The sequence below is a fragment of the Palaemon carinicauda genome, chromosome 1 (assembly GCF_036898095.1).
Source record: "Palaemon carinicauda isolate YSFRI2023 chromosome 1, ASM3689809v2, whole genome shotgun sequence".
Classification (NCBI taxonomy): domain Eukaryota; kingdom Metazoa; phylum Arthropoda; class Malacostraca; order Decapoda; family Palaemonidae; genus Palaemon; species Palaemon carinicauda.
Genome location: NC_090725.1, coordinates 5,839,411 through 5,851,927, shown reverse-complemented (window position 1 = coordinate 5,851,927; position 12,517 = coordinate 5,839,411). Strand labels below are relative to the sequence as shown.

General features: G+C 42.7%; 1 protein-coding gene across 2 annotated transcripts in view; it reads right to left on the bottom strand.

The window, feature by feature from the left end:
• Window positions 1–12,517, bottom strand: part of Brms1 (breast cancer metastasis-suppressor 1-like protein) — a 66,386-nt gene that overhangs the window by 28,748 nt on the left and 25,121 nt on the right. The window contains exons 3-4 of one of the 2 annotated variants that reach the window (XM_068379720.1): window positions 6,230–6,437; window positions 3,020–3,169 (exon numbers count right to left, since the gene is read on the bottom strand). In XM_068379720.1, the coding sequence (XP_068235821.1) occupies window positions 3,020–3,169; window positions 6,230–6,437 (358 nt within the window). The remainder of the gene's footprint in view (window positions 1–3,019; window positions 3,170–6,229; window positions 6,438–12,517) is intronic. The other variant, XM_068379727.1, reaches the window with a different exon arrangement.

The following is a 12,517-nucleotide window of genomic DNA, read 5'->3' as shown; positions in this document are numbered from 1 at the left end:
CTTTATGAGTGAACTTCCCTGAGGGAGAGAAACATTCGCAGGAGAGTCGGACAAAGGACTTTGCTTCCCCCCTCGAAGGATGTTTGACAGGATGGGCAGAGCAGTCTACTTCAATGGCGGAAGAGTCCGAAGGGGCACGAGTGTAAGCAGGATGGGCAGCGGACAACGCCTCTGACATAACAATGTTAACACAAGCAAGAGGATCCATCTCTGACGTTGGCAAGGGCTGCAAACTAGTACCAAGATGAAGAAGTTGCAGCAGGTTATCCTTGGAGGGCAGACCCGGTAACCCCAAGGATGACCACACCCTGAAAAAAGGAGAGTCATGGATCCCCAGAGGGGAGAGGTGAAGCCGCTTCGCTAGGGGAAGCAACCTGCACTACTACTAGACAGTCTCTCGAAAGAGACCGAACGAGCAGGAGCTTCGGAGGAAGGTCAGGAAGCGGAAGATTTTTCTGCTTCTAAGAAACCTTTGAAGGAAAAGAATCCCGCTTAGAACTCTTCTTCCATCGTCACCCAAACCTTTCCCACTGGGAGACAGACCACTCCCAACACTCATTACACTTGTTATCACTATCACACCAATGACCTCTGCAGAAGGGACAAAGGATGAGACGATCGTTGTCCTCGGCCGACATAAAGGTACCGCAGGGCCTGCCCTCAAGTCCAGGGCAGGTACGCACGGTCGGCAAAAGTCAACACACACACACATACTGAAAAGTGTACAAGTGGGAGGGGTAGCAAGCTACCACCCCCTACCCCCCCTCACTAGCGGGATAGGTTGTTAACCCTCGCTAAATCTTAATGGCTCGTACTTTAAGCTTCATCGAAAGTAATACCACTAATAAATAGCGTAGGTTTGTACTGTATTCCAGTTACGGAACAACTACATTTTTCATTTATAAACCATTCAAAAGAGAATTCTATTCTCTTAAAGTTGTTCAATAAAAGTTTTTATAGAATTTTGATTCTCTTTCATATGTATCATTTTATCAATGTTAAGTTATTTTCAATAATGACTATTTTTCATATGGAAGTTTTTCATTTTGTCAAGAAGTGAATATACAGATTGTAGGTTATAAAATTCCCTATCTTTTCATATCTATTTGACAAAATATTTATCTATGATCTTCAACTAATTCTTGAATATATATATATATGAGAGAGAGAGAGAGAGAGAGAGAGAGAGAGAGAGAGAGAGAGAGAGAGAGAGAGAGAGAGAGAGAGAGACTTTTTAATAATGTTATATTTCAATTATCCCAATCACTGGTTTCTGGTGAGAGTGGGGCTAAGACAGGGATGTGTGATGTCGCTGTGGTTGTTTAACTTGTATGTTGATGGAGTGGTGAGAGAGGTGAATGCTCGAGTGCTTGGACGAGGATTGAAACTGGTAAGCGAGAATGACCATAAATGGGAGGTAAATTAGTTGTTGTTTGCGGATGATACTGTACTGGTTACAGACGCGAAAGAGAAGCTTGGCCGATTAGTGACAGAATTTGGAAGGGTGTGTGAGAGAAGGAAGTTGAGAGTTAATGTGGGTAAGAGTAGGGTTATGAGATGTACGAGAAGGGAAGGTGGTGCAAGGTTGAATGTCATGTTGAATGGAGAGTTACTTGAGTATGTGGATCAGTTCAAGTACTTGGGGTCTGTTGATGCAGCAAATGGTGGAGTGGAAGCAGATGTACGTCAGAGAGTGAATGAAGGATGCAAAGTGTTGGGGGCAGTTAAGGGAGTAGTAAAAAATAGAGGGTTGGGCACATATGTAAAGAGTTCTGTATGAGAAGGTGATTGTACAACTGTGATGTATGGATCGGAGTTATGGGGAATGAAAGTGACGGAGAGACAGAGATTGAATGTGTTTGAGATGAAGTGTAAGGCTGGTGTATCTCGAGTAGATAGGGTTAGGAACGAAGTGGTGAGGGCGAGAACGAGTGTAAGAAATGAGTTAGCAGCTAAAGTGGATATGAATGTGTTAAGGTGTTTTGGACATATTGAAAGAATGGAAAATGGCTGTTTACTAAAGAAGGTGATGAATGCAAGATATGATGGGAGAAGTACAAGAGGAAGGCCAAGGTCTGGGTGGATGGATGGAGTAAAGAAAGCTCTGGGTGATAGGAGGATAGATGTGAGAGAGGCAAGAGAGCATGCTAGAAATAGGAATGAATAGGGAGCAATTGCGACGCAGTTCCGGTAGGCCCTGCTGCTTCCTCCGGTGCCTTGGATGATCGCGGAGGTAGCAGCAGTAGGGGGACTCAGCGTTATGAAGCTTCATCTGTGGTGGATAACAGGGGAGGGTGGGCTGTGGCACCCTAGCAGTACCAGCCAAACTCGGTTGAGTCCCTTGTCAGGCTGGGAGGAATGTAGAGAGGAGAGGTCCCCTTTTTTGTTTCATTTGTTTGATGTCGGCGACCCCCCAAAATTGGGAGAAGTGCCTTGGTATATGTATGTATGTACAATCACTATTGTTACATTGTAACACTAACTTTGATAATGTTGATCTATACTTTACACTGATTCTTTATAAAGAAGGACTTATAGCATTTCCTAGAATTGACAGGTTACAAACATAATTCATGAGGAAAATAGGACACAGTTATTTATCATCATCACTAGCCAAGCTACAATGCTAATTGGAAATCCAGAATACCTCAAGACCAAGGGCTGCAACACCAAAAGAAGCCCAGTGAAGAAAAAATACTGTAAAATAGTAATAAACTATAATTGTGAAATGATAGAAATTTTAAATATATTGCGATCAGTAAAACAAGAATCAACTTCTGAAGTTTTACCGATTTAACTACCAGATTAAGCAGATCATTCTTCAATCTGGTTAAAGTTGGAATGAAACTTCTAAAATACAGTATAGTATTGAGCATGATGACGGAGACGGCAAGACTGTAAAAAAATAACTGCATACTTAGTACATATTATATACTTGATGGTAGTCGTGGAAAATCTGAATGAAAGCTTTTTCTTAATATGAAAAATCCCATGCAGCATACACAAAAAATTGACTAACCTGTCTGTGTCTTCTGCGTTTTCTGTGAAGATTTTGTTCAGCCCATACTTGACTTGTAACATCTACATTATTTCTGTCTTCTTCTAATCGACGGATCTTCTCCTCAAGTTCGCTCTCTATTGTGTCCCACAACATAACCTTTTCATTCTGCTAACAAATGCCAAAACATTCAATGATACATTGATAGAAGGTAAACAGTTATTCATCAAATATTTTAAAATTATCCTAATATCATTCAGAGGTCCTACAAAGGTTACACTACAGAGGCACAGATTTGTTTAATCCATATGATACACTAAATACTTATCTTTATAAAACTGAACGTACCCAAATTTTTACTAGAATCTAGCATTTTATAAAAAAACATCATGAATTTTAGAAGTATTTTGTATTCTTTCTAACTACACAAACTTGAGCCCTGTAATATGGGGACAATTTCAGCTAGGTGGGATCTCGGTTGTTAAAAAATTTCTAATGAGGTGTCGGTAGTTACTGGCAGGTGGCAGAGAAGCCCCGCCGCCTCACCAGCACACCGAAAATCCCATCTCTATGTGGGATGGTTGCAGCAGGAGATGAAAGGGGAAGGTAGCATCTATATCCATACTGACTGGTTTAAAATCCTGGGATGTCGTCACTAGGACCCGAGAGGTGAGGGGGTGTTGACTCCTACCAACTTTTAACTTTGAAAGATAGATTCTCAAAGGTTAGGCTAGGTTACTATCTATGGACAGATGGTCAGAGAAGAACCTATATCCATGTATGGATATGTTGTCATAATGTAAGGCCAATACAAAGTACTGTACTGTAATAGGTTCTACATAAATACCATCCTCTCCCCATACAGACGATAGGGGAGATACTTCTACTGCATATCATTATATATAAAGAAGTGCTTGTTGTAGAAGGAAGAAAGCTTGAGAGAATAAAGATGATAATGCTGAGGTACATTATGGTAAAATCAGTGACTAAAAGATTGAAAAATAAGGAAATAAAATGTAAAGATTAAAGAGGTGATAATATTGTCACGACTGAGATGTTTACCTACATCAAAATGTACAATTCAGCAAATAAGAGTACAACTGCTACACCCCAAGAGAGGGTAAGGAGAGGAAAATATGGCCAGACCTTTTCTGTCCCCTAAGGAGCTACGCACAATACACAAACTGTTAAGCAGCTATCACAAATCCCAGTGAACAGATGTCTAAAGACTCCTGCAGATAGAATCCCCAATGACCATCGAGGATGAAGCATAACTTTCTGCTCGACCGATAGACTGGGATCTGAAAGAGCGAGCGCTTGAATAGGGGAAATCTACGTTCAAGATAGTGTGCGCGAGTGCAGAAAAAGGTGCTAATAAGTGATGACATGTGAGGACATGCCAACTGTACAAGCTTTACAGAAGGATGAACTCCATGGGCGCACACCCACTGGTGAGTGCGATGAGCAAACATATTCCCCTGAGCGCACAGACATAGGAGAATGCGATGAGCGTTCATATAGTAGTGTCACGAGTGCAATACATGCATAACAATATCTAAATGATCACATTCAGCAGGAATCTCTCTTAAGAGATGCATGTGTACATTTCATTGGGAGCGTACAATCTGGAGAAAGAGTGAACTGATGGGTATGGTGAGCGCGCATAAAAAGGAGAACGTGAGTGTCATACACTAACTGGTGTGCGAAAATGGTGCGTGTGAACAGATGAGCACAAGCTGGAACTTTACCCGGGAGACCAAGCATCTTGTTGTTAGGCAGAAGAATCCTGGTGCCTTACATCTCGTGAACCTAATTCTACAAGACCAGTGTTTCAAAGTACTTGGTTGGAATCAGCCCCTGTGGTGTATCCTGGTAGGCATAATGATAAGGCTATATTGATCAGTGGTTTTACCTGGACAAGACACTCCCCCTCGAAAGGAGTGAGGGGAAAACACCCCCTTATGTCAATCATAAGGTAGCTGAGAGCTGGGTGATATTACCTCCAACTTAGAATGAGTCCAGCGGGCAAGTTTCACAATGCTGTACCCTAAGGGAGAGGAGGATTGAAAGAAATGAAAAAAGACCAGTCATTCATCTCTTTCCAAACATGCTTACTTGTAACCTCCTCCTTCGACCTGAAGCTACTTGTCCAGCAAGGGAGCTGAGGTAGCTAAACCACTTGCTGAGCAGCCACAACAGGTCCGAGAGTAAAGGTTTTCATGGACCTAGCCTCCCGCCTGAAGAACCCGCATCACAGAGAAGTTACGTGAAAAGGCTAAAGAGGTACTTACACCTCTGATGTCATGAGCCTTTATTTGTACTCTGGTTTCAGCTGGCAATGAAAGGGAGTGTGAAATTACTTTCCTCAACCAAAAGGAAATGGTGTTCTTTCTGTTCCTTCTGCACTAACAAAAAGATGGTGAAGAAAATATGGTTTCTAGGTAAGCTCTCAATGCCCTTAGAGGACAGAGTAACATCTGATCAGCATCTTTGGTCACTTTTCGGAGGCTTGCAACCTAAAACAACAAAAACACCATGGAGAGAGAAAAAAAAAAAAAAAAGGATGATTAGAAAACAACTAGACTTGCTTCAGTGCAATGATTAGAAAACAACTAGACTTGCTTCAGTGCAGAGTAAAACCATAACACTCTGCAGCTAAAATCAAAGTGGCTAATCAGTGTTCTTTATAAATTAAAACAGCTAATTCCAGCTATGCTGATATCATAATCCAATTAAAAGACAAAGGTTTTCATTTGTGTAGGAACAATTCTTTATAAGTCAAGAAGCTTGAGCAGCGAGAAAGTTAGTAGCACTGTGACTCGCATATATGGATCATCAAAATACTGTAACCTAAATAAATGGACAGAAAAAAACAAAGGAGGCAAATGAGTCAGGACAGTGAATGCTGTAAGAGTGTCATAAAAAGTACATTCTATAAAGTACATTATATACTATATTGATTGTAAGAATTGAAATATATCCAAAATCATTTAAAAGCAACTAACAATCAATAGGAATAAGAACATGCTGTTAACACACGAGAGAGAGAGAGAGAGAGAGAGAGAGAGAGAGAGAGAGAGAGAGAGAGAGAGAGAGAGACCTTACCTACCCATCCTCTGAGAGAGTTTTTAAACCTAACAAACCAAAGACAACATGGAAAATTAGATGCAAAAGTAGTATGTTTCTATTTTAATTCTAATATTTCATGCAAAATATTCCCCCAACACATACTTCAAAATTCTGTTTCGCTGCAAGCATTTCTGCTTCATATTTATTTTGAATATTCTGCAGGCGGTATTGTCGTAAAATGCATGCGACCTCGAGTCGAACACGCATTGCATCTTGAAGCTCTTCAAGAGGCATCAGGTACTCGGTTGCTTGACCTATTCGCACTTCCTCCAGCTTTGCTTCGACTTGAGTAACCCTTTCACGATATAATCTGACAAAAATAAAAGCATATTATTATAAAATGTAACATATAAGATTTTACCAATCCAGTATTAGGGCCAATTATTTGATGGTTTATAAGGGAATATTTTTATTCTATTTGAAAAAGATAAAAAACAACTGGCCATCTAATAAAAATAAAAAATTTGGAAATGATTTGTATTTTTCCTATATGCAAATTTTGATCTCTTTACAGTGGATATTATTTTGGTGAATGCTGAAAACTAACCTAAAAACTTTTTAGCAAGATATAACTACCCACCGCTAATTAGCGGGGGGGGGGGGGGGGGGGGGGGTTTAAACTAGCTATCCCACTCACATCCTCACCAACTGAGTGATGTCACTTTTTAAATTACAGGCAGGACTTTCCTGGGGGGTTTGGTGATTATAGGTCAGGTATGTGTAAAGAGCTTAAGGTTTGTATAGTTACGAAAAATATAAATTATTTCCAAATTTTTCATTTGTTCCAACACGATTATGAAAAATTTGGACGCACTTTTCCTAACGATACAAAGCTATAGCTATTTATAGGGGATAATACTTTCGGCGAAGCTAAAAGACGAGCCATTACACTTCTAACGAGGGTTAACCACACACCCGTTAGTTGGCAGGGGGTGGAAGTAGTAGCTACCCAGCTCATTCACACACCTGGGCTGTGAACCCAATTTGCTAGGAGGTTGGACTTCAAGTGGGACAGGTGCTGGCATGCCAATTTGTATAAACAGCTACAGAATTGTATCGTTAGGAAATACAAATTACTTCCAAATTCGTCATTTAGACGTCACTAAATAAAAACCAACACTATTCATTGGGGACGACTTACCCTTTAGGAGAGTGGAAGTCCATGCCAAATGGCTTTTTGGCTTTGACCTGGGGTTTTATGCTTTATGTTTTGTAAGTAATTGGTGGAAACCCTACAATTGCGTTAAATCGTGCTAAACATGGTCTGCGGCCTACACAAGATGTGTTCTCATGATACTAGCAATGTGATTGTCTAGGTAAGAGTTCTTTCGAGTCATAGGAATCTTCAGAGGTTATCAAGACATTACCCAATAACCCCCTCGTAAGGGTATGGGGACGCAACAAGTACTGAAACAATACTGTACTAGGTTACACAAGGGAGAATGGTTTACCTGCAGATAGTTGAGGTCCGCTTTGCAGGCGACCCTGGGAGCTGATTCCCAAAGAGAGGGGAAGATGAAGAAAAGAAAGTCCCAGTCATTCTTAAATATTCCTCCCAGACTTATCTCAAGTAACCTTTGCCCTTAACCCTCTGCTTCTTGTCCATCAAGGAGCTTGGGGTGTTAAACCACTTGTTGGGCAGCCACCACATGACCAATGGAAAACGATTCCATGTTCCTGTTGGTTATGTCTTCCAGGTAGTGGGCAGTGAAGGTCGTCTGACACTTCCACACGACCCCTTATAGTATCTACGCCACAGAGTAGTTTCATTTGAACCACAGGAACGTTGCAATACCTAACGCCATGAGCTCTGGGTCGACATGTTGGAGGAAGATCGGGATTCAGGGCCAGGTCGATAACCTTGCGAATCGAGGTAGAGATAGTGTTCTTTGGGATCCTCCTTTTGACCTTCCCCATGCTGACACTCAGGGGCAAGCTGCAGATGTCCTTTTGAGGTAATTCATCAAACTCCTTACTGGGCATAGTAACATTTGATCTGGGTCATCAGTTACAGTAGAGACTCTCAATCTGGAAGGAATCAAATCTAGAATCCCGACCCAAGAGTGAGGGTGGCGATCTGTTGCCTGGCGTAATGGTTTGTAAAGGGGACTCTTCAGAGATTGAAGAACACGAACCACGTTTCCAAGGAGGAGGTCTAGCTTCCAACTGGGGACAAGTAAGCTCATAACTTTGTGTTATGAGCTTACGAAGATGAAATATCTACTCTTGTCAGTTTAAAGGCCATACTTAAGACGTAGTAGTAACCTTTTCCTGCTGAAACTGAGAGGAGCATTTCTTACCGAAGGTGCACAAGGAACTCGGCTATTATTGGAATAAATGCATCAAGGGGAGAGATAACCCTTCCACGACACCAACCCCAGAAGATAGTCCACTTAGCCTGGTAGACTGAAGCTGATGATTGTTAAATATCTTCTCTGAGTGAGGAGTAGCTGGATAGTCTCCAAGGATGAAGTCGTAACGAAGCTACGGATTTGTAGTAGATGTTCGCATGTGGCTGTTTGAATAGATCGTGTCATGAAGGGAGTTCTCTTGGGAGCACTGTTAGGAGCCGAAAATGATCCAGGAACCATTCTGCGTGATGCCATAGCGGAGCTATGAGGGTCATTGAGATTTTGATGGATGCTGTGGTCTTGTTGAGTACTCTTCTCATCAGACAGAACAAGGGGTAAGGCGGAAATGTCGATAATGTCCCACTGTTGTTGTAATGCATCTTGCCAGAGAGCCTAGGGATCTGGGACTGGGATGCAGTAAAGTGGGAGCCTTAAATTCAGGAATGTTGGGAGCAAGTCAACTGTCGGGGAACCTCGCAAAGTCAGGACTTTGTTGGCTACTAGATGATTTAAAGACCACTCTGAGCCCACTATCTGAATCACTCTGCTCAGGTTGTCTGTGAGCACATTCCTTTCGCCCAAAATGAAATGTGCTGAAAGGGTCACCGAGTTGTCTTTTGCCCATCTCAGTATCTCTACTGCCAGATAAGATAGGGGCTGCAAAATGTATTATTATTATTATTATTAGAAGCTAAGCTACAACCCTAGTTGGAAAAGCAAGATGCTATAAGACCAAGGGCTCCAACAGTGAAAAAAAGCCCAGTACGGAAAGGAAACCAAGTAAATGAATACATTACAAAAGAAGTAATACTTGTACAATCAAAATAAAATTGTCCGGTCCTCCTTGGGAGCAGGTTTAATTCTCTTCCTCTTCCCTTTGGGCCTTGCCTGTGGGGACTCCCCTGTAGTTCTGGAGCCTCTCTTCCCTGGCGGGAAGTTCTCCTCCTTGGATGAAAGCTCTGCCGGAGGAGTCCTTAGAGTTCCACCTGGGATCAAAAAGAGGAGAGGGGCTTGGGATGAGAGGAGGTAACCGGAGAATCCTGGGAGTAACGCCTCAGGACTGAGAGCTGGGACTGTTCCCAATTACAGCTTGCCGCATTACGTTAAATAAACTTTAAGTCATGGGTGGTTGCAGGCTCCCGATGTACTGGGAGGGATATCCTTAGGAAGGTGTACATCACTTAGCTTAGGTACCTCAACAGGCACCTTAGCCTTCCTACCTGAAGGTAAGATCAGCACAGGCCTTTCCCTTGGGAGAGGAACTGGGTGTTGTCGGGTGGGTGACAGGTGCTTCGGGGTAGGTAGAGGATAGGAGGGCTTTCGCGAGGCTAGAATTTTGCGATAACGATCTGTGTGTGTCTGCCACGACATGAGAAGCTCTGTCACGCGATGCTATCAGGTCCCGAGAAATTGCTGTCCTGAGACGAAAGACGAACAGGAGCAAGGGGGCGAAACACAGGGGGAGGAGCTAATTTGGATCGTGAATCCAACCCATGCGACCCTGAGGGACCGTCGTGACAAGAACCCGAAGAAACTCTATCAGATACCTGATGGGAGGCGTTATATTCTTCAGGAATCGTGCCGCTGCAAGGACCCAAAGGGTTTGCAGGGAAACAAGATCCTGATGGGTTTTAGTAACACAAGTCACAAGAGTCCGAAGGTTAGGCTTGATAAAAGTCCAAAGACTCTCTCTCAAGAGAGCTGAAAGACTCGTCAAGACTAAGGTCACGAGAACCAAAAAGTTCCTTGTAACGCTGATTACAAGAGCCCGAGGGTTCCACGTAACCAGTGTCGCGGGAACCCGAAGGTTTCACGCGACAGGGGACCGAAGTCTCCCTATTATGAGAGACCAAAGGTTCAACATAACGGCCAGCTAGAGAGCTCGGGGCTCAATGAAACCGGGGTTGCCCAATCTCGAGGGATCAACACAACGGGAAACTGAAGTTTACCTGCTAAGAGAGCCCAAAGGTTCCGCATGTCGGGAGGAACGAGAGCCCGAAGGTTCCGTATGTCGGGAGGAACGAGAGCCCGAAGGTTCCGCATGTCGGGAGGAACGAAAGTCCGAAAGTTCCGCAAAGCGGGAGGCACGAGAGCCCAAAGGTTCCTCATAACGAGAGGCACGAGAGCCCGAAGGCTCAGTGTAACCTAGGTTGCAAGATACTAAGGGAGCTGGACAACAGGAGACCGAAACCTCCTTGTCACGAGAAACCTGCCCCTCAGCATGATGGTTGGCACGTAACCAACCTTGCGAGAGCTCGAAAATGAATGCAACTGGAACCCAGGGGTTCCGTGCCACGCTAAACAGAAGGTTCAATGTGGCGGGGATCCAAAGGTCCTTCGGTATCATGAGAGCCCGAAGGCTCAACGTGACGGGAACCTGAAGGTCCCGGGTTGCGAGAGTCCGAAGGCTCCTCACCACGCAGACCTAAAGCACGTTGGTCACGAGACCCTGAGGGGTTAAAGTGACCGGAATCCTATGCAGTGAACCCTCGCTACTTCGCGGTTCGACCATCGCGGATTCACCACTTCGCGGGTTTTTTCCATAACCCATATATATATACATATCGCGGATTTTCCGGAAATTTCGAAAATACCGCAATATCTGAAGACCCCAAATACGATATTTCGTTACCTGTAATTCCATTAATACTGTAATTAGTAATATCTGCTCTTACTGATTGTTCATTGCATTACATATGACATATAATTAAGCACAGAAAGAAATAAAACACGAAAAGAGAATGTGATCATACGATAATTCAGTACTGTATACAGTACGTAGTAAAATTAAATCGAACATGAAACGCAAATCAGATGCAGTCATACCATATTAGAATGGTGTAAGGCTGCTGTTGGCTACTACTGTACTGTACATTACTACAAATGTAATGGAAGTGCTTCTTTTCCATGAATCTTTTGTAAGTATACGTACGTAGTACTGCATCCAATAATATTCTTTGTTGCAAAAATCACATTTCGAATAAGCGTAAGAGAGAGAGAGAGAGAGAGAGAGTCACACACATCCTACAACAAAAGCGTAAAATAGCGTACGTAAAGCTATTATTATTATTATTGTTGTTGTTATTAAAATTATTATTATTATTATTATTATTATTATTATCATTATTATTATTATTATTATTACAGTATCATTATTTATTATTATTATTACTGTACAGTATACTGTACGCAGGGTATCTTGTACTTTGAATTGGGTTGTGATTGGTTCAAGCGCTGATAGATGACGAATCAGAACCCAAGTTTTGTAATCTAGCCTCTGATTGGTGTTTTGACCGCTTCTCCAACCCGCAGCATCTCTTTCCGCGGTCACTTTGTCTCCCGCTGTATCGCTGTGTTGACGTTGTTAATTGTGAACTTTAATCTGTGCTGTGCGTGACTGTTTTAAGTTGAACTTTTTGTTGAACTTTCTGTTAAACCCTACTGTACAATGCCTCCCAAGCCTTCTGCTTCTACTAAGGCTGGTAGTGAGCCTAAACAGCACCGAAAGATGATGACGATTGCTGAGAAGGTGACGCTTCTCGATACTATGTTAAAAGACAGTAGAAGTTACGCGGCCGCAGACCTCGAAGACCTGACGAAATCGGGCAGTGAAGACAGTGAAACACAGGAAGAGATCCAAGAAAATGTCGAAGAAACGGTCTTAACATTAGAACGGCTTGCCAAGCTCTGCAAGCTTGCGAATGAGGTGAAAGAAATGTCGCAAGAGTGGGACGAGGATATGGTTCGTTCTGTACAATTCTGCACCAAGATCGATGAACACATGGCTCCCTACAGGATGCTCTTGCGAAAAAAGAAGCAGCGGCAGCAACTTCCGATCACAATGCCCTCAGAAGAAATTGAAGAAGTGTCTCAGGAAGAAGTTGAAGAGGTGTCCCAGGAAAAGACACCTCCGTCTGAAGAGACGTAAAATACTATTATTGGCTGCACAGTAGAAGACATCATCAGCTTCATCATCATCATTTCTACTGTGCAGCAAATTCATCGCCATCATCATTCAAGTTTTTCTTGAACTTCTTTC